This window comes from Aureobasidium subglaciale (genome assembly GCF_000721755.1).
Source record: "Aureobasidium subglaciale EXF-2481 unplaced genomic scaffold scaffold_2, whole genome shotgun sequence".
Lineage (NCBI taxonomy): Eukaryota > Fungi > Ascomycota > Dothideomycetes > Dothideales > Saccotheciaceae > Aureobasidium > Aureobasidium subglaciale.
The window spans coordinates 890,069-913,763 of NW_013566993.1; the positions used below are offsets into that span (position 1 = coordinate 890,069).

The 23,695-nt window shown below is 51.6% G+C and overlaps 10 protein-coding genes across 10 annotated transcripts; 2 read left to right on the forward strand and 8 right to left on the reverse strand.

Annotated features, from left to right (window-relative positions):
* Nucleotides 1–227: 227 nt before the first annotated feature.
* Nucleotides 228–1,433, reverse strand: AUEXF2481DRAFT_1850 (uncharacterized protein; the record flags this gene model as incomplete). The annotated part of the gene is made up of 3 exons (XM_013491758.1): nt 228–839; nt 895–1,085; nt 1,139–1,433. The coding sequence occupies 3 exons, from the start codon at nt 1,431–1,433 to the stop codon at nt 228–230; spliced, it is 1,098 nt and encodes a 365-aa protein (XP_013347212.1).
* A 247-nt stretch (nt 1,434–1,680) lies between these two features.
* Nucleotides 1,681–2,917, forward strand: AUEXF2481DRAFT_1851 (uncharacterized protein; the record flags this gene model as incomplete). The annotated part of the gene is made up of 2 exons (XM_013491759.1): nt 1,681–2,104; nt 2,157–2,917. The coding sequence occupies 2 exons, from the start codon at nt 1,681–1,683 to the stop codon at nt 2,915–2,917; spliced, it is 1,185 nt and encodes a 394-aa protein (XP_013347213.1).
* Nucleotides 2,918–3,280: 363 nt separating this feature from the next.
* Nucleotides 3,281–4,101, reverse strand: AUEXF2481DRAFT_26266 (uncharacterized protein; the record flags this gene model as incomplete). The annotated part of the gene is made up of 2 exons (XM_013491897.1): nt 3,281–3,616; nt 3,679–4,101. The coding sequence occupies 2 exons, from the start codon at nt 4,099–4,101 to the stop codon at nt 3,281–3,283; spliced, it is 759 nt and encodes a 252-aa protein (XP_013347351.1).
* A 335-nt stretch (nt 4,102–4,436) lies between these two features.
* Nucleotides 4,437–6,323, forward strand: AUEXF2481DRAFT_1853 (uncharacterized protein; the record flags this gene model as incomplete). The annotated part of the gene is made up of 3 exons (XM_013491760.1): nt 4,437–4,642; nt 4,699–6,163; nt 6,213–6,323. 3 exons carry the CDS (start codon nt 4,437–4,439, stop codon nt 6,321–6,323), a joined length of 1,782 nt encoding a protein of 593 aa, XP_013347214.1.
* A 696-nt stretch (nt 6,324–7,019) lies between these two features.
* On the reverse strand, nt 7,020–7,636 carry AUEXF2481DRAFT_58457 (uncharacterized protein; the record flags this gene model as incomplete). The annotated part of the gene is made up of 2 exons (XM_013492103.1): nt 7,020–7,412; nt 7,481–7,636. Coding segments are annotated over 2 exons (549 nt in total), but the record flags the coding sequence as incomplete, so codon positions are not given.
* A 670-nt stretch (nt 7,637–8,306) lies between these two features.
* On the reverse strand, nt 8,307–10,261 carry AUEXF2481DRAFT_36341 (uncharacterized protein). Its single transcript, XM_013492013.1, has 2 exons — nt 10,107–10,261; nt 8,307–10,049 (listed from the first exon to the last, which is right to left on the reverse strand). Exon 2 carries the CDS (start codon nt 9,981–9,983, stop codon nt 8,451–8,453), a length of 1,533 nt encoding a protein of 510 aa, XP_013347467.1. The 5' UTR covers nt 9,984–10,049; nt 10,107–10,261; the 3' UTR covers nt 8,307–8,450.
* Nucleotides 9,986–10,667, reverse strand: AUEXF2481DRAFT_36342 (uncharacterized protein; the record flags this gene model as incomplete). The annotated part of the gene is made up of 2 exons (XM_013492014.1): nt 10,282–10,667; nt 9,986–10,225 (listed from the first exon to the last, which is right to left on the reverse strand). Coding segments are annotated over exons 1-2 (280 nt in total), but the record flags the coding sequence as incomplete, so codon positions are not given.
* On the reverse strand, nt 10,334–15,561 carry AUEXF2481DRAFT_389994 (uncharacterized protein). Its single transcript, XM_013492277.1, has 3 exons — nt 14,598–15,561; nt 14,057–14,543; nt 10,334–14,006 (listed from the first exon to the last, which is right to left on the reverse strand). Exons 1-3 carry the CDS (start codon nt 15,346–15,348, stop codon nt 10,628–10,630), a joined length of 4,617 nt encoding a protein of 1,538 aa, XP_013347731.1. The 5' UTR covers nt 15,349–15,561; the 3' UTR covers nt 10,334–10,627.
* A 2,221-nt stretch (nt 15,562–17,782) lies between these two features.
* Nucleotides 17,783–18,390, reverse strand: AUEXF2481DRAFT_36346 (uncharacterized protein). Its single transcript, XM_013492015.1, has 2 exons — nt 17,978–18,390; nt 17,783–17,817 (listed from the first exon to the last, which is right to left on the reverse strand). The coding sequence occupies exon 1, from the start codon at nt 18,195–18,197 to the stop codon at nt 17,994–17,996; it is 204 nt and encodes a 67-aa protein (XP_013347469.1). The 5' UTR covers nt 18,198–18,390; the 3' UTR covers nt 17,783–17,817; nt 17,978–17,993.
* Nucleotides 18,391–19,817: 1,427 nt separating this feature from the next.
* On the reverse strand, nt 19,818–21,345 carry AUEXF2481DRAFT_62477 (uncharacterized protein; the record flags this gene model as incomplete). Its single annotated transcript, XM_013492143.1, has 2 exons — nt 19,818–20,696; nt 20,776–21,345. Coding segments are annotated over 2 exons (1,449 nt in total), but the record flags the coding sequence as incomplete, so codon positions are not given.
* Nucleotides 21,346–23,695: the final 2,350 nt, after the last annotated feature.

Genomic DNA, 23,695 nt, shown 5'->3' on the forward strand with positions numbered 1-23,695 from the left:
TTGATGTTGTGTCATCAATTTTTGGCCAGGGTCATCACGTCAGCGAGCCGGCCATGGTCAGATGGTGCTTCGAGTATCTAGAAGAGTCCTGGTTTCGCAGCAGTACTTATATGTGTGGGTTGTGTTTGAACGTGACAAAACAATCAAATTGGTATATATCTACATGAGGGTTGTGATAGAGCTGAATGAGATGATGGATGATACGAGGCCGTGAACGACATGGCGCTCTACTTTCTAACAGGGCCAGAGACACCAGCACCAATAACGCTGGGAAGCTCTTGGCTACCCATAGTGTAAAGCAGACCGATGCCCCAGCTGACAACAAAGACCATGAAGACGGAGAAGGAGCTGATGAGCCAGAATGGCATGACGATGTCCTTCTTCTGGCAGGCGGGACCACCCCAGCGAGTGGTCTTCTTGCCGCCATCGGCGTTTGTGCGAACCTCGTCCTTGCAGGCGCAGGAGTAGCACTTGCCGCCCAAGTCGCCAGCGTCCTTGTCGGTGTGAGACAATACGCAAGAGCCGTGGCCAGTGCAGTTGCGGGTCATGGACTGGCAGGCAGACAATGAGGCGAAGCAGCCAGGGAGAATACCTCTGAGAGGAGTAGTGTGGTTGTAGGTCATGTTTGACGAAGCGTCGGGGGTCAAGGTGGCCTTGAGGTGCGAGGCAGTCTTTGTGACTTCGGTGATCAGGGGAGCCTCCTTGACGTTGCGTTTCTTCTGCGACATGGCAAGACCGTCGTAAGAGCCGTATGTGTTCCTTGAGGCATCCCTAGGCACGTTGAGAACGAGGACGGTGTGGTACTGGCTGGTCAGGACGTCGTAAGAAGTAGCGAGTGCCTATCACGACAAGTCAGGAAGAGGCTCGACCGACAGACGACATATGAACACATACCTCTGCATCCTGAGCGATTCTGAAAGCTGGACCATTATCAGAGGAGACGGTTGACTGATGAATGTCGGACAAGTGTTCGATGCCAGCTTGACGCGCGAGGTCGTTCAATAGCTTCTCGGAGGTCTGAAAGTCAGGCGAGTCCTTGATCTGGATAGTCTGCAAATAGGCAGAGTTTGAGGAGAAGGGAAGATCTAGGTCGAGTTAGCTTGTTCATTGCGACTCGGACAGGATGGTGATGTTGTACCCTCTTGGTTGACAGTGGAAAGAATCAGAGCGACCGAGGCGTCCTGGGATGAGAGGAAGGCAGACTGTCCAGAGAGGCGATTGATGGTCAGCAGAGCAGATTCGTCCTGTCCTTGGAGAGAGTGGTATCGGTCGAGGCCCAGTCGCGAGGCGATGAGCAGACGGGCGGCGTCGGCCTTGACAGTGGTGACGGACGAGTCGGCGCCACCTTGTTCGCTGTGGATGTAGAGGTTGCCCAGCGAGGCCTTTGCAGCAGCAACTGCTGCGGGCAGCAAGAAACACGGAGCCAGTCTCATGCTTGCTGGCGTGTGACGGATTTATATGCTTTGAGACGGACGAGTCTCGTTCATAGCAATGCTCAATCGTCCAACGTCAGTCGGCGACTTGGCGCGCTGCCTCCGTCTCCCGTCTCCCGTCTTCCGTCCCCCATGCCTGAACACCCGTCGTCATCACCCGACTCGCCATCTTTCAAACTTGCGCCGTAGCGCCCGACGACTCTATTCGCATTCGCATCCGCATTCGCTCTACCACCATCCTGTCCAGATGTTTCGCGCCGCGCCAAAGCTCAGAACATTAGCTCGCCCGTCGAACCTCTATCGCCCGCTCTCCACCACCGCCCACCTCCGCCGTCTTGTCCAGCTAAACGAATCCGTCCGATCGCATACCGTCCGCTTCCAGAATCCGCCGTTATTTACCCCTCTCCGTATCGCCTCGTTCATTCTCTATTCCTCATGCCTGATCGGCTACGTCTGGTACTTTTTCCCGGAACTAGAGATAGAAATACAAGAGGGTGTCGCCGATGAGCAGACAACACTATCTGATTCCGATTTCGCCCATGAAGACTCCTTCTTCATCCCCATGACATGGGCGAAGAAACTGCCTCGCTCCTTCTACAAAGGCTCCGATCCGGAATGGCAAGAGTTTGTTAAGGTCTCAAAGGACAAGGCTCGCCACAAGAAGATTCAATGTATTTCGCCCTTATCCATATCTGTCTGTACCAAAAACTGACCATTCATTAGCCGAACTGGTCAAGATTGTCTACGATACTGCTCAAAAGCACCCAGCCTTCGTCAAACAACTCGGTCGCGACACAAAGGTTGGCCAATGTTGGCTCGACATCATTTTCCCCGACGGTCCTCCACAAGAATACGCTCGTGCCGGCATTGAGTTTGGCGACGATTTTGTTGCCTATGCCCTCCAGCGCATTGATGCTCAGCAGCAACATCGAATTACTCGCACGCTCTGGCCGTCCGCTGCCTTTAACGGAATATACAACAGCACTAAGGTCCTTGCTGGCATCCAATATCATCGCCTGAAACAATTGATGGGTTGGGAGGTTGACTCTACACCTGGTAGCCACGATGCCAAATACCAACATCTCTTACAGCTGCTACAGGCCCAGCAAGCCCAGCAGGCCCAGCAGGCCGAGCAAGCCAAAACGCAAGCAGGTGCGCCGGATGCAAACGCAGACAAGTCAAGTAGCGCCTCATCGTTGTTTCCATGGGCAGCCAAGGTGCCACAACCAACGTCAAGCATAGAGATGCCGATAGCTCAACATATTTTCCATGCCACCTTGGCTCAAGGGAAGATTCCCAAGAAGATGGAACCGCCAAGAGGAAGTTTTGTTGTCCAAGGATTGATTCAACTCAAGGGAAGCAGATCTATTTTAACACTGGACGTGCAAGCTTTCTACGACCCGAAGGCCAGTCACTTTGTTGTGGTGAACGCGACTCCTAGGACCATCAAGCAGAGAAAGCAGTCACCAAAGGGAGGTGACTGATGAAGATACACGACTTTTCTTAGAAAACGCATGGCGTGGTGTTTATTGATTATTGAATTGTTTCTGGGATAGCAGGGCGCCTGGATTCACAGCGAGGGGCCATGACACCTTTTTTGATTTGTACATTTATATCCGCGCCGTCGTAAAGACGTAGCATGCACTTGATTCTCTTCTTTTGCCACACCTTTCGTATCCTGCGACAGCAATCAACTTCTCCTTCCAAAGAAAAAAAAAACTCCAGATACATGCACAACGCAACGCTACAAGCCCAGATGACGGCAGTGTTCAACATAGGTTCTCAAACAAGAAAAATGGACATCTCTAAAATTTTGTCTCGACACAACCCAAAGAGGCAGGTGTCGTTTACTTCTTGCCCTTCTTCTTCTTTGCGCTGCCTGGTGTTTCGATCAAGACAGCGTCCTCGTCGCTGTTGGTCTTCTGGCCTGTGATAGAGACCACCGAGCCCTTTCTGCTGTTGGTAGCCGAGGTGACGGAACCCTTTCTGCTGCCAGCAGCTTCATCGTCGAGCTCCTTCATGAATTGCGACGAGATTCCTTGCTTCTTCTTGTCCCACCAAGCCTTCTCCTCTGGCAGCTTGGACTGGATGTCCTCCATGCGTTGCTTGGCCAGTTGGTTGTTGGCGATTTCGTTGGCTGACTGGAAGATGATTTGACCCCAGTTCGGTACGAGAGCATTGGCCTTGTCTATTGTTAGTCTCGAGGTATGAAAAGGAGGTAGATGGTGAAAGGAGTAGAGCATACCTCAGAAACGACATCCTTGACCTCTTCCTCAATCTCTTGCTCAGCTCTCAAGAAGCGCTGCCATAGCTCATCCCCCACACTGCCTCTCTGTAGTAGTGTCTGGAGGGCGGGCTTTGCGTTGCGGATCTGGATGATGCGGTGGATGTCCTCTACGGCGCGGCGCAACAGGGCAGCACGGACGATGCTGTCAGGGATCTGGCTTAACGACTTGTCGGAGCCTTCGGGGACGGACGAGGGATCCTGAGGGTCGAGGTGTAGAAGCGACAGGTAAATGTTACGTTGCAGGTGGGGAGGGAACCATGGCGCAAGATTGGCGGCCTTTTGAGCCTTGCGACGGCGATATAGAGAGCTAAAGGTGGCGAGAGAACCTATGAGGATGGACAGATATGCCAGGGGGATCAGGAGACCGACCCAGTCGACCATGATTGCGGATGTGTATGTGGACGGGGAATTCTTGACGGGTCAAGCATGCGCCTGCACTTTCGAGACTGCGACGTGTCTGACCGGCCACTAATTAGCCCCGCGCTAAAGTCCGGCGTTGCAAGGTGAAGCGTTCCATCTCACGTCATGTAAGGAAGCTGCACCCGCGACTTTCACAATAGACAGTGAGAGTTCCTTCCACAACTTACTCGACCAGCTTGACCAACTCACTTTCACCGACCCTTCTCACTCCGATCTCGACGCTTTACCGACTCCTCGACCGTAGCTTCCTTCTTTTGCTTTTCCCAGACCCAACTCCCACAAGCACATCGCCCGCCATGATCTTACGTTTCTCCAGTCGTATTGGCCAGTTTCGCCTGAACGTCGAACCCTCGACCGACATCTCGACTCTACTCCCTCAGATTGTCGAGAAGCTCACTCCCGACACTCTTTCCGCATCCGTCGCCATAAGCCCACAGCGTGGTGGCCAATCACGACTTCTCGAGAGCCTCAAAGGCGTTACTCTCCAGAAACTCGGGCTTGCGTGAGTCTGCTGTCTGCACTCATCTTGATATGAACCAGCGCTGATTACACGTGTAGAAATGGTGCTCAAATATTTGTCGAGTTCAGTGAAGGCCAAGCTCCGACAAATGGTCAACCGCCCGCACCGTTAAATGCTCACAGACTGAATGGAAAGGAAGTCACTGCTCAAGACACCACTACCATTGCCATCCCCAATCTGACTGCGCAAACTCGTGTTGACAATCCCTGGGATACTGTCAAGCAGTTGCCACTCGACGATGTTTTGGACAAGGAGAATGGCAAGATCAAGAGACCTCGCGATACCAGAATGTGCAGACACGGCGCAAACGGCATGTGCGACCACTGTCAGCCCATCGAACCATATGACGCTGGCTATCTGGCCGAGAAGAAGATCAAGCACCTTTCTTACCACGCATACCTCCGCAAGATGAACCAAGGCAAGAACAAGTATGAATCTGGAAGTTCTTGGATGCCTCCTCTTACCGAGCCATACTACCGAGTAAATCCAAACTGTCCTTCGGGCCACAAGCCCTTCCCTGCAGGTATCTGCACAAAGTGCCAGCCTAGTGCCATCACCCTACAACCTCAACCTTACCGCATGGTCGACCACGTCGAATTCTCGTCTCCCGCCATCATCAACAAGATTCTAGACTTCTGGCGCAACTCAGCAGCTCAGAGAATTGGTTTCATGTACGGTCGCTACGAGCCCTACGCAGAGATACCACTCGGCACGAAGGCTGTTATTGAGGCAATCTACGAACCTCCTCAGGTCGATGAGCTTGACGGCGTAACTTTGAATGACTGGACAAATGAGAACGAGATTGATCAGGTGGCGTCTCTTTGCGGCCTGCAACGCGTCGGCGTCATCTTCACTGACTTGCTCGACTCTGGAAAGGGCGATGGCACTGTAGCTTGCAAACGCCACGCTGATTCTTACTTCATGTCTTCCCTCGAAATCATGTTCGCATCAAGGTATCAAGCCAAGTACCCACGCCCTTCGAGATGGAGTGAGACTGGCTCTTTCGGATCCAACTTCGTTACATGCATCATCACTGGTGATGACGAGGATCAGATTGCCATTCAAGCCTATCAGGCGTCTGATTCTGCCGTGGAAATGACGAGAGCCGATATTATCGAGCCATCCGCGGACCCGACAGTTATGCTCGTCCGAGATGAAGATGAGGAGAACGAGCTGGGTCGCACGCGCTATATCCCCGAAGTCTTCTATCGCCGCATTAACGAGTACGGTGCAAATGTACAGGAAAACGCCAAGCCATCATTCCCTGTGGAATATCTGCTGGTCACACTGACTCACGGTTTCCCGTTGCAACCCAACCCTCTATTCACAAGCGAGGAAGGGTTCATTGTCGAGAACAGAGAGATGATCGGCCAATCTCAGGAACACAGAGCTCTCAAGACTTTCTTGAGCAAGGTCGCTAGACTCGACACCGACAATGGAGTTCAGAAGATGTCAGACTTCCACGCTCTGTGCTTTGTGCATACCATGGGTGTTCTAAGCGAGGTACGTAGCGCCGATTGCGTACTGTAATGAGCGAGCTGACAATATACAGGATGAGTTCCGTCTTCTCTGTCAAGTGGCAACGCAGAAGGATACGAGCCTCGGTGCAGCGTTGCAGCAAACACCAGGTTGGGCCACTCTCCAAACGATCCTTGACATGTAGTGTTTTGGATTCGTATTTGCTTTTTTTTAAAGAGGAAGATTTTGGCTGACGTTTGGGTGTGTGCGACTTGTAAATAGGCTGGAAATCCCTGCTGACTATCGTTGAGCTGAGCGGCGACCGTCGACCGAAGAGACGAAACGAGTGGTCCGCCAACGGCGGAGCATCAGGCGACGGCAGTGATGGAGAGCAGCTCGCGAAACGCGTCAAGAACATTGGCCTCAATGGCTCACGATGAAGAGACGGAAAAGAGATGCTGGCCGCAACCAGACACACCGGTCGGGACAAGAGCGAGCGGCAAGGAGCGGCAAGTGAGACGGTCGAAAATGCGTGCGCAAGAAGCAGCACCTGCGGGATGGCGGACGAGGCAAGCAAGAAAGATCATTACAGAGATGAAGATGGTTGCCTATTCTGGGCCTTTGACTTGCTCGCAACGAGCGAAGGCGGAAGCGATATACCCAGTGAGGTTGCTACATAGAAAGACACACGAAAGAAGTTTTCATCATCATCGCAGCGTGTCTAATCGGTCATCAGGGCCATTCGTCCAATGAAGCCTATTGCAATCAATTCTTGATGTTTCTTATATCATGGATGTAAGACTAGGTACGGCAAGGCCAGGGAGTGATTCGGGCATTACCTCTCCTCCTCACTACTAACCTCATCCCCATTCTCCCTCGCTTTTTCCTTTCTCTTACGAATCCTCTCCCTCTTCTTATCCAACAGCTTCCTCAGGTTCTTGGCTACATTAAACGTACCTCCCGTATCAGCACCACAGTTAGCACACGCCTTACCACCTTTACTCTTATGCCTCTTCAACGCACAAGCCTCGCAAAAGTAATGACCGCATTTCGTCACCACTGGACTTTTATACGGCTCCTTGCAGATGATGCATGCAAAAGGAATTTTCTCGAGTTCTTTTGCTTCGTCATCATCGGAGGATTCGTTTGCTTGTTCCGAGGAACGGTTTGCAGAGCCGATTATTGTGGATTTCGCTTTTGATTTTCCGGCCTTTTCCCATTCTTTGTCGAGTTGCCAGCCTTGTTTGTAGTCTTCTCTTGCGTGGAGGAATTTACAACTGTCGCCGAAACCACACTGTGATGAGGGATCAAAAAGTCAGTGTTTGTGTGTTTTGTAGGAGGAGGACGAGAAGAGAGACTCACGAATCCGGTTTGCTTATAATCCTTGCAGACATCTGGCGCGAAATCGACGAGCGTGATCATACGCATATTCGAAGGTGCTTTTACAGGTCCCACGCTCTTTCCCGATTTATCAGGGTTCTTTTGTATGAAATTGCCATAACCTTTTGCACCTCTGTAATTGCCATTTTTATCCACCTCTTCTTCGCCAACTTGTTGCTCTTGTCCAGCTTTCACGGCATCATCAGCATGAACCCAATTACTCGTCTTTGTCGCATCGTTCAGATCGGTGACCGCCGCACTCCTATCACCAGCAAATTGTGTGCTTTTGCCTAGATAGAGGGCGGGCTTTGTGATGACCGAGGTGGAAGTGGTAATGCCGCCTTTGCGACGGCGTTTTATGCGTGCGCCGCTTTCATCTTGACTGCTGTATTCGGAGTCGGAGTCTGAGGGAGGGGTGGCGGCTCGTTTCTTTGCGTTTGCTCGTCCGGCTCGCTTTTTGAAGACGACTGGTGCTGCTGCAGTGGCGTCGGCCATGGGTGTGATGATTGTGTTGTTTTGCAAAGGTTGGTCCTGTGACTCGGTATGCGCGTAAACCGTAGAAGACAAGCTGAGCGTATTAGTGTAGCAGCTCAACTGCAGACTATCAGTGGAGATGGTATTGCTGGCAGTCGTGGTGAATTAAACTTGTCCAAGCTGTCGCATGTAAAGATTGAAGATGCTGGGGACGGAAGCTACAATCCCGAAAGCGCGAAAGTGACGCAATTATTAAGCAGCAAGTCAAGTTCCACGAGGCACGTTGGATGAGCACGTGCATCGATCACACTATAACATTATTATTACTGGAGAAGAGTTGTATTTGAGCAAGAGTGATGATATGCACCAATACAGATGGAAGTTACTTAAGTCATGAACAGTCGTACGAGCAACACTAGCAACACAGCAAATACCGTACGGCCATTCTTGATGCCTTTGAGTAGGCATGTACCACACCTCAAACTGATGCTAGACCAGCAGCCATGGTTTCTTCAATCTGATGAGAAAGCTGTGCTTCATGCGCGATGCCTCGTTGTGCGAGCAACTCGTTTTGGTGTCGTGCTAGCTGATCGTGGTCAAAATCTCCGTGGTGCAGATCGGCACTATTGCCCTGTAAATGCTCGAGCATAGAATGGTCATGCTGCATCATAGCGTCGCGGGCCATCAGTGAATCGTGATTGCTGTCGTGAGCATGGAGATCCATTGACAAGCCATCGATCTGGTGGTGGTGTTGAGAGATGTCAAGACTCGTATCCTCAGGTGCTGTGCCGCTGAGATCGGTAGCGCCAGCCAGAGCATCGTGATCGTCAGGCTTGGTCCAACCGCCGTACCCCTCGCCGCGACTGATTATCTCACCACTCTTTACCATTTTGCTGCGAAGTTGGCTCATCTTACGACGCGTACGTTCGCGCAGAAGGTCATCATGTACCGGGGCATACCACTCGGTGTGATCGACGAGGTGATACAACTCTGCGAAGATGGCTTCAAAAGTCTCAAGCGAGTTCTGGTTGTATGCATAGGTCGAATGTTTATGCATCAATTGAACCAGGAGCTTCTCAGGGCCCTTTGCCCAGACGTCTCGACTTTGCACCCACTCTGCTGTCAGGTGCTCCCGTCGGCGGCTACGACGTTCCAGGTCTTTGAGCATGCGCTCCTGACGTTCTTCGGTCCGCTTACGAGCCTCCTGAACCTTGCTCTTGCTGCGAGAATCTCGGGGCTTAGGTGTGTTCGGATTCGTATCGGTGGTGACAGATTGTGGAGCAAACGGGTCGTTGTTTGCAGTCGAGTCTGGAAGCATGTGCGAGTTCGAGGTCGTGTCGACATCCAGGTGATCGAACAAAGAATCGTCATTCGGTGTGTGAGACTCTCGACGTTGGCGCAAGCGGCGCATCTTGAGTTTGAGCTCGACCTCTTTCTTTTGTAGCATGATTTGCTGAAGCTGCAGCTGTAGGGTTTCTTCGTCCTCAGACAGAGGGTCCATGTGGTCGGGCATCAGGTCTTGGTGCATGTGAGTGGACTCGGTCAAACCTCCCAGTGCGCGAGCCAGCTCGGGACTGATGTCTGGTGGAGGTGGCTGGTTGCTGTCGTCGGTAGCGTCAGCCATGGCCATGAGCAGGGCATAAGGACTTTGGTAGGTTGTATCTGGTTGTGAGACGGTCATGTGGGCCTGGGTAGCCGGCATGGACACGGTCTCCTGGACAAGGTTCTGCATTGGGGCATGATGGTCGTGAGATTGAGTGTCGACATGCACATCGACATCGACGTCAGAGTCCAGGTCCATGTCGACGCCCATGTCGATGCTGAAGTGCTTGCGCGCATGGGTGCGGAACTTCTTGTGCGAAGTGTTGCGCCGTTCAAAGGCTCTGCGGATAGTGCGTGTACCAACGACGAGCTTGTACGTATCGTACAGCCACCAGAGCATGTCGTCGACGGACATGTCGGGCTTTTGCGCCACGCGATCGAACAAGGCCTGCTCGACATCCTTATTCATGACGCGGTGCCGTCCAGTCCGGCTCTCTGGAGGTTTGCCGATGCGTCCATAGCGCTCGAGTTCGAGCTATCAACTCTGGGTCAGGCCGTGTCGCTTGATGTGTACTTATACTAGACGCATTACCTTCCAGCGGCGAATGGTCCTGTCGGACACGCCCGTCTGTTTCTCTATCTCATCTTCAGCGACACCCTGCTGCAGCAATTGCCTGACTTGGCTGCGTGCCTCTTCGGGGTATGCTTTGCCTGGGATGGTTTATCAGCAAGCTGTCTGGTGCCGAGGGCTAACCATGGATACGCACCCATCCTTATGACAGCGATGCCAATGTCTCTGTCACTGCCAATGCCGTACAAAGTGACAGAAAGCATGGGCTCGGCCCTACTTTCCCCTCTTTCCGCCCTGCCACGTGACTCCGTTCCGACACCCGACCTCGTCCTTCTACGAGGCATCGGACGTCTCGGACTCTCTTAATTTGATTGGGATTGCACTTTACACATTCGATAGCGGTGAGCCTGAGTTATTGATGTGATTGATTATGCTGCGATTGTACATATCGCTAGTACCGCTTCATGCTTCGACTGCTTTGGTCGACCATCAGCCCTCGCACTGTATGCGCTCGAAAGCCGATCCATGGGCAACTAATAATACTAATGTAACAGATTTCTCAGACTTGGACTTGCGCTTGCTCCATTCGTCCTTATATCCACCGATCCGTCCCGGGGTGTAGCAGCCCTAGCCAGTCCTGTCGGCGGGCTGCCGTGCCCAGCGTTCGCACCAGGAGTCTGTTGCCCGTTGGTGATCGGTGCTAGAGTTTGTGGATGCTGATGATGCACTCCATGAATCCCATTGCTCATGGCCACGTGATGATGTTGGTTCGACACTTGTCCGTTTGCCTGCGCGAAAGTACTTGATGTGCTATGACCATAAGTCGGCATACTTCCTGGTGTGTATCCATTCACTTGGGCGTGCGAAGTCTGGTATTGTCCAGGATACGTCTGTGGAGCTGGGGGTTGCATCTGACCCACTGTATCGACTGCGACTGGCAACGTAGCTTGCACTGGTCCCGATCCTGGAGTGTGTACAGGTGTCTGGACCAGTGGTTGCGGAGGTTGGTTTGCAATTCCAATTCCCCACCCGATCTGAAGTGGAAATTGCTTTGGTGGTGATAGAGAAACTCTTTTCCGTGCCGGGGCAGGTGGAGGTGATGCTTCTTGGGGAGAATTAATCCGCTTGAAGTGACATTTGTTGCATCGGTAGCCCTTTAAGCTGTCCTCGTTGCGTGTAGTGACTGGTGTCTGAGCCTGTAGTTTCTTCAGAGTCTCTTCAGCAGTCCACCATCTGGGACTCGTGTCGGTATGGCATTTGAGACATGTCTTTGCTAGCTCTTCTTCAGTCGAGCTCGTGCCATCGGCTTCGTCATTCCTGGGAAAGCCTGCTGGCGAGTTACGTGCCGAACGTGCCAGACCGCTTGCTGTAGAAATGCGGCGGTTGGCAGTCGCGCTCGCAAGAGTTGCTTGCGAGGCTAGCTTAGTCGATTGGCTAAGGAGATTGGCCTTGCGCGCAGTGCCAGTAAGAGTGGGATCTGCCTGCTTGTAGTTCTCGACGAATACCTGTAGAGCGTTCTGGGTCTTGTCGTCGATTGCTTCGCTGATCGGATGCACAGCAGTCTTAATGGCATGCTCCTTGCACCAGATCGCGGCTGTCAGCGCACCAGTCTCCTCGCCGAGCGTCGCCGTGATGACTTGGTCTTTTCGTGATCCCTTAACAGGTGTCACATCAAAGCCGAGTGTATATCCAGCCTGCACAGCACAGCCAACGTGAAAATTGGCACGGCAATGTAGGCAAGAGACACAAGCGCCGTGATTGTTCTTCTTGCAAACCTTGCAAACGGCCTCGTATCGCTCCATTGGAATGGCGCTCAATCCCTCAGCCCTCTCCAAAAGACTTGCATCGCTAAACCGAATCTCGGGGGTCCAGATTGCACATTGAACATGGACCCAATTGTTGCCATCTGTGCGCTTCAGCGGCTCTCTGGGGTTGATAGGCCGGTTCAGATTAGCTTGCTTCTTGCTGTAATCCAGCTGCACACTGTCCATGAGCTCCTTCTCCAATCTCTCCTTTTCGCGCTCGCGATCCGACTTCTTTTTGTGAGTAACTCTTGGAGGTTCGAGCATCTCGTGAGCCGTCTCCTCAATCGGACACAATGTGCACAGGTACTCAGTAGACACAGCTGGAGTCCTGTCGTTGGTGCACTGGTCGCAGACCCACTTCGCCGGTACGACTTGTGTGGAGAGGCCATAACATCTCTTGTGTACACTGAGTTTACAGTGTGAACACACTATCGGTCGTTCGCCTGCCGAGTCAAGCACGTTGCAGACGAAGCATTCCAGATCTCTCCACCTGGGTTCTTCGGGCACTATCGGGGGAGGTGGGGGCGTTGGAAGCTTGGGGGCCTTCTTCTTCTCAGCACCATCAAGTCCAAGTTTGGCTTTCTTCTTTGGTGGCTCTGCCCCTTCCACTGACTGTACAATAACATTGGCGTCCGCTGGCGCAGCTTCGTTCGAAGCCAGTATTTCGCGCACGACTTCTTCGTCGAGTTTACGCTTCCAAGCACGTCCACCTGCTTGGACTGCCTTCTTGGTGGCTTCGTCAATATCCTCCCATACGATTGCGTATCGCCTCCAAAGTCCGGCGCATCTACCACAGAGCGCCAGAAGCAGACGATTGCTTTTGTCTTTGGCCGTTTTGCCTTCTCCCGAAGGGACTGTCTGACCAGGGCTTATGCCAGGTGCCCTACGCCATTGTCGTGAGTGTCGTGTAGAACAGTGCTTGCATTGGAAACCTCGCTTCTGGTCTTTGGCTTTGTCAGTGTCGAAGGCGGAGTCATCCAGATCGTGAGCGACTTCGGCTTGAAGCTTGCTGGCAGCATCCATGTTTTGACGCTTTCGTCCTTTGCGACCACCGTAATTGTCCCATATTTGACGTCCACGAGGTGTTTTCTTCCAGAGGTAGTAGAATCGAATAATCGTAGATGTCGGACGGTGGGTTTTCATATGAAGTCGGACTGATCGGTGTTCCGAGCCATACTTCATCACACCTTCTTCAAATTTCTTCAATTCATCTGCCGTGAGTATAGGCTCCTTGAGATCTTTGATGCGGTCCACCTTGGACAGCTGCTCGATAGCCTTGTCCGGATTGTATTTGCTCTGGATCAGGAGTTCGAGTGCTTTGTCAAGGTAGTTGGCACTACAAGGCGTCACCTTGAGTGATTTCGCAGCAGCCTTAACACGGTCCATGTATTTGTCAATGAAGAGCTCACTCGATGCTGGAGCGTGCTCATCGTCATCGTTTGGCATTTTGAAAATGAGTCTGGCCGTGTTGTTCGGATCGTCGTTGTCGAAGTCCTCTCCACGGTGAACGTAACCTGGTGGTTCATCTTGCACCCACTTCGGCCGTTTTTCTCGTTCTTTGCGATCTGCTTCAATGGCCGCAAGTGTTTCTTTTGTCAACTTCGTGTCCTTCTTCTGGCCACCCCCTTTGACAAAGCGCTTCTTAATGTCGGCGGGCTTTCTAAGGTCCACCGGTCTACCGTGCCAAACATTGACGTTTGCTTGATGGCGAGGCCCCAGTCGAGAGCTAGCTCTCGGATAGATAGCACGATCATCATATTGCAGCGCGTCCTCGACTCTGCAGTGAATCCCTAGGTACCGGAATGGCCACATCTTAGCCATGGCGATCTCGGCTTGCGTGCCGGGATGTTGATCTGTAGCGACATCAGGACCACTGGGGCTTGGTGCTCGGGTGCTTGCTGCTAGGGCCGGATCTTCTTCCTCCTCTTCGATGATCTCTTCCTCTTCGTCGACACCACCAAGAGGGGTGTTGCGGGCCTCAAGCTTTTTCTCAGCAGCGCGACCGCAGGGACCACACGCCCAGGCAAACCCACGCGTGGGCTTCTTCGGTAAAGGAGGTCGAACGCAATTCATATGATAGCAGGTACCGCAAATTGCGCAATCCACAGAGTCATTGCTGTAGGCAAAGTTAGCCATGTCATGAAAATCTACACACGATATTAATACCTAGCGCAGTATTGTGTGCACCGCTTGCAGAGCTTCACTGCAGCTGTGAGTTCCTTGACTCTATTAACTTCGACAGCAATGAACTTCCATCTCTCATCCAAAGCCCGCTTGACTTTGTCAGGAACATTGATGATTTGTGAAGTCGGGATCACCTCATAGAATCGGCGGATGAAACGATCGAAAATTTGACTAAACCAGAAGCAGTTTGACTCCTTTCGATACTCGTCGAGATTGCCGATTTCTGAGCGATGGAGGATTTTGCACTTTCCGCGCAAAGAGGTGAGGGGACATACGTCAGAGTGCATAGTACCATACACGAGGCGGCTGTCGCTACTAAGGCGTTGTACGTCGCGGGGACGATAGAACCAGTTTACCCGAATAGAATCTACGGGAGATTTCGGGTCGTCGGATTTGGAGTGCAAAAACTCCATGATTCTGCAAAGGTAATATGGGTCGCCAGGTGGCTCACATACGAGATACACATGATCTAGACACGAACTGTCAGCCATTTGGAGGGATCGTACTGGTCGGATGCTCTGACCGTTGACGTAAAGGATCTGTCCGTCATCCGATACAAGTCCACCTTTTCTCAGAACTCCCTTTGATTTCTCGAAAGTCATCATGTTGGACTCAGGGGACATGTTAGCCAGAGGCATGGAAGATGCCGGTCGCTTCGTAGTAGGTTGCGCGACCGCATTTGTAGTTGTGTTACCAGATCCAGATGCGACAATAGCAGTATTGGCGACACCCGCTGCCTTGCGCTTCTTAGGCGGGACAGTAGAAAAGGCAGAGGTTCCAGGAATTGTCTCCTTACCAGAAGCAGATGGTGATCTCTCGTCGTGGTCTGTACCATTAACACGAGCAAACGAAGGCTCTACGATGGTCGTTCTGGGGTCAATTGCATCTTGTTGGTTAGCCGTGACGTTTTTGGCAGATGCAGGCTTGGCTGGTGGCGGGGGGACTTCGAAATCCATGTCTTGATCCTCTGCATAATTTGGTCGAGGATTGCCTGCGCGATTGCGTGAGCGTGTCCCATAGGGCATCGCGTCGCCCATTGCAACATCTGGAAAGTCCTGCGCTGATGAGAGATCCGCTGGTCGTGATGATGATTGTCGTGAGCCGGACTCAGTAGGTTGATCCGCGGTGTTAGGAGCTGGAGTCTGGGAAGCACTCATAATTTCATGTGGAGTGCCATCTGCTGTCCTTTCAGCCTTGATAGTGCTGATTCCAGGTGGCCCAGTAGGTGAGCGTGAACCTGCATCATTCATGGCGCTGGACGCGCGGGATTCCATGTCGTGAAGACAGCGACGCCAGCCAGAACGTCGAGATGCTGGCGGACTGCTCCACGGACGAGAGTGGTTGGAGGTATCGAAGACTTGGCCCCGTTAAGCGAGTACACGTGTCCAACAAGTATCATACAAGACTGAGCAAGGTGGACGGGGAAAGGATGAGAAAGTGAGAAACGTCAAAAGAGTATGAGAGACAACATGCGTGTCGGAGAGCACGGGTATTGGCCCGAACGAACTTGGTTGCGCGCGCGTGTCAGTTAGGGTATTTGAATGTACCGGCAAGCGGAAATTCAAGCGAGGGCGAGAACGTCGGAGCAGGGTTGAGTTGCAACAAAATTCGGGGGACTGTGGTCTGGAAAGGAAATTGATGGCAGGTGTGATTAACAAGAAGGAAAAGCAGTGAACATGAACAATGTGCAGCCTGCCGAGTTCAGGAACCCCCCTGCCCGTCTCTGGTAATCGCCGTCTTCATTGTTACTGTACCTAAATTCGAACGCCCTCTCTTGATCCCTCGTTGATAGTCTTGCAATGCCAAGGCTAGCACAGTCCTTTCCGCCTTACCGGATCCATCTGACAACATCAAAAGACATGCCAGATCCCAAGCACATCTAATTAGCCAACTCATTACTCCCCATCGATTTTTCGCGAGTAGTACTCAATCCTTCGTATGCGAGTATGTAAATGCAGCATAGTACTGGCGATTGCACATTCTCGGATCCAACGGCCAATTTTCTCGAAAGAGAGATAGCCTTCTGCGAGCCCGGCCGAGGGCTGGGAGATCACGACTGTCATCCGAAAAACGTCACACGCCAAAGCCTTATGAAACCGTGTTCACGACTGTTTGCAGTTCTCTTCTACATGTTGCCGCAGTCGCTGAATTGAAATTGCTACCTACATCATGAGCATAACGAAACCAGGTCGCTTATGCGAATGCTCGTGAAGCCGCCTAATCCTCCTGAAAATTGCGCCAGCGTGATGCAGAGTGTATGGGGCAATGACCGTCCATGATAGCTCTTCCAAGTCTCCGAAGTATCGTGCTTTCCGGCGACACGTTCGCGTAATCTGGGTACTGTGGATTTAATATCTAGTGCATCATACGCCTATATTGATACTGGTTGGTGTTGAAGCACATTGACAACGACAATTTGATTTGCTGCATCAAGTGTCCTAACAGTAGCCGAAATCAAGAGTGAGATTGCCTGAAATACTAGCTGATCCTTGATACGGTTCATCGTTTGCACGATTATGTCGCTTCTTGGCAGGTCCTTTGGAGGGTCAGGTTGTCGTCGCCCAGATTCACAGCAGCCTGCAGATAGCCGAACCAATCATATGCAGGCTGATGTTTGTGGCTTGGAGCTAACAGGGCAGATGATTTTCCACCTCCACTTTTTCGTGGACCTCAGCTTGAACTTCACTTTGTGCTTGTACGATCCGCGCATGGCTATCTGATGAGACGAAATCTTATGGAAGGCTGTCCGGAATCTGTCCGTTCTGAGACAGCTCGACACAGATCGAAACAAGCGAATTTTTGCGACAAAATCAACGTCGATTGACGTGCCTCGTATCCGACTCGGACGGAAAACAAGGGTCCGAAATGGGATAGATTTTGGAAGAACGGCATCATCTGTTTACGCCGACCATCCCTTGTGTGGTCGGTCTGGATTTACGAGAAACCCACGCTGCGTTGGGTTGGTCGAATTGTGATCTTGTCCACGAGGGACGCATACAACCTTCGAAAATTGACTGTCCCATTCCGTCGTCAAGCCTCTCACAGCGATCTGCTCTTTTCGACCTGTGTGCTCGAATATTGACGTCTGCAGCTTCGGCAACGCACGATGCTTTCATCACAGATCACTCACGCGTCAGGAAGCAGTGCCACATACATTTTCGCTCTTGCTGTAATCAACTGTCTATGAAAGTATATTTGCATCGCAATAGTTTGTAACAACTCTCTTTAAACAATCTCGGGAACTGGCGGAAGAGGCTCCACCACATGGAGGGATTGAAAGCATAGGTCGCACTCCGAATTGGTGACCAATAAACAGACCTTCAGTAGATATACCTGAAGTTCATGTTTTCACTACGATGGTCAGTAAAATCTGACGTCCACTTTGTACGTTGCATGCTCACCGATCAGTCAGATCTGCAAATGCGGTCGCGTTGAGGTCTCTGCCCTCTAGGCCACCTGGTAAAGCGCTTTGGATCCTGTCGCGACATTTGTTCTCCCTACTCAACCGCGCGCGCAGCACTAGGATAACGACTACTTCGATCAGGTGACTGACAATCATGCTCCATATACCGAGCTGGTAGCGAGGACTTTGAGACTGCTTGTAGAAGAAAGGTCCTGCGATGTTACCCGTGCAATACTGTTCGGAGCAGATACGATCAGGAAACTCTCAGCAAGCAAAGATAGATTGACTTGCTCCGAGAAACAATACAGCGTCTGTCACGACCACCTCAAGGAAGAAAAAGAGGTAGGTCTTATAACTATTTTGAAGAGTGTGGTTAGCAAATGACTTCTCGGAATTGCTCTCGTGGTTGCCATAGCCTCCAACATGACCTGTCATCAGGCAGAAATCAATCTTGCCTGCCTTGATCCTTGAAGAAATACCGAGCTTTTCTGACAGTGTACAGGAAGTACTTGATAATCAGAGAAGACGGATGGAGTATAAATTACCATCCGTGCTTTCGGGATATACGTACTCGGTGAATGCTTCGCGAACTTGATACCACTTGAAGTGCTTATTCTCGATACCAGTTTGGTTGTCTCTCAGCCTCTCCAGTGCTATTCTTTTTTCTCTTTCGTTGAGGCCTTTGGCGGTGACTGGGCTATCTGGGAGGAAGATCATCATGATGACTCCCCAAACGGAGCATAGGGCGCCAATGATGAGGAACTCGAACTTCCACCGAGGGTAAGCCTGCTTTGATATGGCCGATCCTGCAAGACATCAGTCAGGGTTGTAACCTCTAGGGGCTCTAGAGAGCCAACAATTACTCATTCCAGGAAATTAGATACTCACATTCTGATAGGCTGTTGACGTCTTGAGCACCACATAGAGGTAATGCATTATAGTATACTTGTTCGGCAAGAAGTGCGAAGTGAGGAGTATCGGCAGCAACGAGGTCATATGTATGTATGCTCACTCAAGCAATTATGCGAAGACTGAGGTGTAGTGCACCAAAGAAATCAATGTCTATAATTCGAAACTACCACTGATCAAAGGGATGAATGTTTACCCACCCACCATTTCCTATCTCCAAATCTTCCATCCTGACTTTTTTGCGATCTCTGGCTGTCCAACAGACTGCGGTTCGTTATTCAATGTATCTTGATTTCTCTGTGCACCATTTCTGCCAAAGACTCTGTCCGCGATGCTTGTTCTACGGCCTCGTGGCTGATGATGATAGTGATCTTCATCCAGTTCTGATTCGGTGAGACTCTCTTCTGACTCAGTGTATTCATAGTCATCATATGGTCTTTGGTCACTCCTGGCTGACTCTTGCTGACGTCTACGACCGAATGGATTCCATGAGCGCTTCTGTTGGGTGCTTTCCGCCGGAACCTCGGAAGGGTGAGGTCCTGCCGAAGGTCGGGTGGCCTCGCGGGGCATCTCTTTGCTTGCGCCAGCCAAAGCGGGATGACGATTACGGGGAGGTGATGGTCCGGTCTCTTTGTTGAAACCTCCGATATTCGAAGGTCTGCCCTGTCCGTAAGGATGATTTATGGTCCTGTTGGTAATTGGCTCACGTTCCGTCGTCTGTAACCTGCTATTGAGAGCGGTGTCGTCCAGTTTTGTAGTCGGTTGTCCATCGGAGCTTTCTGAGCTACTGCGGCTATCGCGACTATGGAGAGACCGGTCATCCGAGTTGGGTGATCTTGTGACTGATTTGCCTCTTATACGGTCCATCATTGAGGCGCCTCTCGATTTGAACCTGGCAGTGTTGACGTCGGCAGCGCCTTCGTACCACAAAGCGGGTACCAACAATCTGTATGGTTTAGTGATGCCTGCAGGGTCTTTCTGGTCAACCTCCATGTGCAGACAGATGTCCAGCCCGTTCTCGAGATTGATGTGTCCAGATTGCTCGCCTTCCGGTCCACCTTTGGCACTTGCTTTAATTGCAGCTTTCTCAGACAAGTCCGTCGGTCTCCGGTGAAACTGATTGATCGGTCTAGATGGCGTCTGTGGGAAGTAAGATCCTTTGTCGTCGTCACCGACTGTCTGATTCGGGCCGTATGCATCCATGGCGTGGGTTTCGCCCCTATGTCTGATCTGCTGGGGTTCCCTCGCGGAGGAGCCTGACAATCTTCGCACTAGATTACTTGGACGAGATCCTCGTTTGCTTGCGGACGCAGACCTCGCCAATGAATCATGCGGATGGAGATGCTCGTCTGACGGATCACTTCGATTGTTCAAAGCTTGATATTCCGGACCAGGAGAAGAGGGTGGAGTAGAGCCTGGATTGTACTCTCTGATACTGCAGAAGTTTCGTCTGGGTAGAAGGTGGAGATTATTGCGAGCTTTGCCGTTAACATCGTGCTCGAACAACGGGATCATGTCTTCATCTGTCTCGGCGTCTAAATGGTGAATCTTGTTGCGCTTGTTAAGCACGTCGCCCATGATATTTGGCGGAGGCGTATTGACGATGGCAGAAGAGACAACGTTGGGCATGTACCGATGATCTCTGTCCTTGGGAACGCCCAACTTCTTTTTCGTGTAAAATTGTCCTACGGCGGCCAGATGTACGTCACCCCCAAGAATGGTGATTCGTACAGACTTACTGGCGGCGAGTTCTTGGAGCTCTTGGATGAACCAATTCCTCTCTGGTTTGTGATGTTTGGCAGTCCAATGGTCATCTAGGTCGTCCAGAATCTCAACACCGCCGTCGAATTTGTTGATGAATCCGCCCAAAAGACCAGTTCGACCGAGGGCTTTGATGGGGTCCATAATCCTTGATGTCAAGATGTTCTCCAGAAAGTTGAGTCGTGGATAAGCGATCGGTACGCCGAGAAGGACAATAAGATGTTTGGTTTCACCTTTGACAATTTCCGATCGACATCTGTTGAAGATGATGTCGTAGCTCTGCTGACTCAGAACTTCATCTCTCATTCTTTCTGTCCGACAATCCAGGCCTAGCAGTGCGACCTTTCGGCCGAGAAACATGAAAACACTACGGCTAAGCTCATTTATGTAAGGTCCGGGAGATGCACCCAAGACCCACGACGGCTCGTCGCGTTGAGTTTCGGACACTACACTCTGGTGCTGGAACAGCATGTAGTATTTGAATGCAACCGCACCTAGGCCGGTGAAGACTCTAGTGCTCATGAAATGATGAGGATAAGATCCGTATCCCTAGCAACGAATTAGCGCAACTCTGGAGTTTCGTGAGAAAACTTGCGTCAATAATATCATGGTCATCCCAGATGTTCACCATTGGAATCTGGCTATTGGCCATGCCAAACAGCCCTTGTGAGAACCACATACTATATCTGTCAAGATAGAATGTTTCTAGCTCGTCTTGCATCTCCTCAGAGAAGTCGGCTCGATGTTTATGCTCCGGGTTTTTGGTTTGCAACCACTCCTTGAAGTACGTGGTATCACGCATGGCGGCGTCATTGTAGATCTGGTCTCCGCCGCCTAGCATAACATGAAATGGTCTCGATGAATGCTTGTTCAAAACATCGCGCCAGAGAGGATCTGGACCGGTGAATTCGTTTGAGTTTACAGACAGGCTGAATCCGTTACAAGAATGGAACATTATATTCATGCTTTGTCCTCTGCCAGGGACCCAGAACCCAATCGCAGGACCTGAATTGATTCGGTAGGCGACTCGTGCTTGCTTCAAACCGAGCTCAATCTCCAGGTTGAATCGCCAGAATGTCACTCCGCGTTCTCGATGCAAGCAAGCGGCTTTAACTTCGCGAAATCTGCCGGCTTTTTCACCATCACGAGTCTGAGTACGAGACCCATCTTTTGTGGTACTGTATAAAGCCTCTGACATTGCCTGCTTTTGAATTTGTCGTAGCCCCTGATTGAAGGAACTTGCCGATTCGAACAACCCGGAGCCATTCTCTACGCGAGATATGTCAAGGCCGTCCTCGAGGGCATTCACAGGTCTCACGTAGAGTGGTTGTCCAGTCCGTGAGACTTTCACTTGACCAGCAACTGGATCATATTCGGGTGGAAGGTCGTTTCCGCGCTCTGCAGATGGTGGCGGTGACAGGTCCATAGGCTGCGTAAATAGACGAAGAGTCGGTATGTCCTCATACGAAGAGTGTTCGTCCTGCGTCACAATCATGACACTTCCCCTCCAGATCTCCATTTCGGAGACGCTGGTGCGACTCGCTTGCATCACTCTTTCCTGACGCATGCCAGTGTAGCGTAACAGCGGTCCACATTTGAGATAGAGAGGCGGATTGAAAGTCTTCGCTGATTCATCTTGGGCACCGTCGTATGCCTCCGGATGGTTCTCGACAGGATCTCTATGTCGTGATGCTCTTCCCTCCCACCAATGTGTAGTCCTGTTGGCGGCACCTGGTGCAAATTCTCGGAGATCATGGTCATTTGTCGTCAATCTTGCCACACCTGCTTCACGCCATTCTTGGAGTTCGGGTTGTTTCCGATATACGCCGTCCTTTTGCTGATGGCGATGAAACAGGTTAGATACAGTGTGGTGACTTCGGGTGGCAGAGTGATCGGCTTGAGAAGGACCCACTGGCTGTACCTTGGAGAAACCGACCTGTTCCCTGGCACTCTGACCGCCAGTAGTCTGAGGAGGAATATTGTAGGCGGGTCCGCGTTGATTGCCCGCTCGTGCAGAGTTGAGTGGGATTGAATCTTGTTCTTGATATGCATCATTAGGTCTCGAATCTCCAGTGGCTCCAAGACGAGTACCTTTCAGCGATCCTCGAGCGACAGGGATGTGTGCTGAACGGCTTGTAGAATGACCCTGATGGTACATTGATCGATCTGAGTTGTGATCTCTGTCACCACTAGGAAGATGTGCTTGGTTGTAATGATTGCAAGAGTCGTGGTGGCGATCCTGACTACCAGCGCCATCATGTGCGCGAGTGTCACTAGCAGAGGATGATGCAGCGGCTGCCGCAGCACCAACATAGCCAGCATCTCGCGCTCTGTGGCGATAGCTCTTCGAATTAGATCTTTCATGACGATCCTGACTATTGGCATGCCTGGGACGATCGGGATGATCAGTTGCATGGTCTGAGGTTCGTGTTTGACCGTGCATCCTCAGCGCATCAGATGCGCGCCTGAATTTTCGCTCAGCGTCCAAGGTCTCCGCATGTCCTTCATAGTCAACTGATGACCGTCTTTGATGCATGTTGGCATCGCTCTCGGTTCCTGAGGCTGGCGCGGACGAATGTCGCCGCTCGTGGCGACGGTAGCCTTCATCTGGTCTGTAAGGCAAAGGTTGCGGGCCGAATCCGTTGACCCTTCGAGACTGATTGGCCGCAGAATCCTGACGAGCACGATACTCGGCGTTTTCTATTCGAGCTCGCTTCTCCTCTTTGCTTATATCGTCGAGCTTGCCCTCGAGTTTTTGGAGTGGTGACCTGTCGGAGACTAAGCCGGGTTTAGAGCGATAACGATGGTCAGGCGATACAGGAGCTCCGTGGGAGGTGGACTTTCTGTATGGCACAGCACTTCGAGTATCGAGCTGTGGGAGTGGCTCCAGGCCATGCGGTGCATGGGCGGCCTCTGGTCTGCGAGTCTTTGGTAAGTGAACTGTCGGTTGATTGTCGTCTTGTGTAAAGTAACTAGTCGGTTTGGCATATGAGCCGCTGTTCCTGCGGGAGTCCATGATTCGCGGATACTTGGTGGTTCGGTCGGAAGATATTAGTAGTCTCTTGACATGTCGATCATTAGTGAGGTGTAGGGAGACCGGCCACAGAGGTCAGACGTCACTAGAATGGCGAAAGCGTGGTGAATGGAAGAAACGGCGGTGATTTGGGATGGCTAGCTATATACAGGCAAAGTGGAAGGAAGACAGGGCGGGAAATAGATGAAAAGGTCGATGATTGCAGGCACGATATCATGGCAGAATGGACAGCGCTTGCAGCTCGGTGGCTGGTGGCTGCTCGTTCCGGAGCACGGGGCGAGCTTGGGGAAGGCACCATGGCCAGGGCAACGAATCGCGATGCGAGACGGTCAAGGAGAGGTAGATTACGACCGAACGTGTGCAGTGCAAAGGCAGGTGGAAGCAATCAAAACTTGATTGAGGAGCAATCTGTATGAGTGCCATCATCATCTTGCTTGCCGTTCAGGGCAGCGGACCGTTGCGCAAGCAGGCGGTGCCAAGCCTGACACGGAGGCTTCTTTGAAGCTGTAACTCT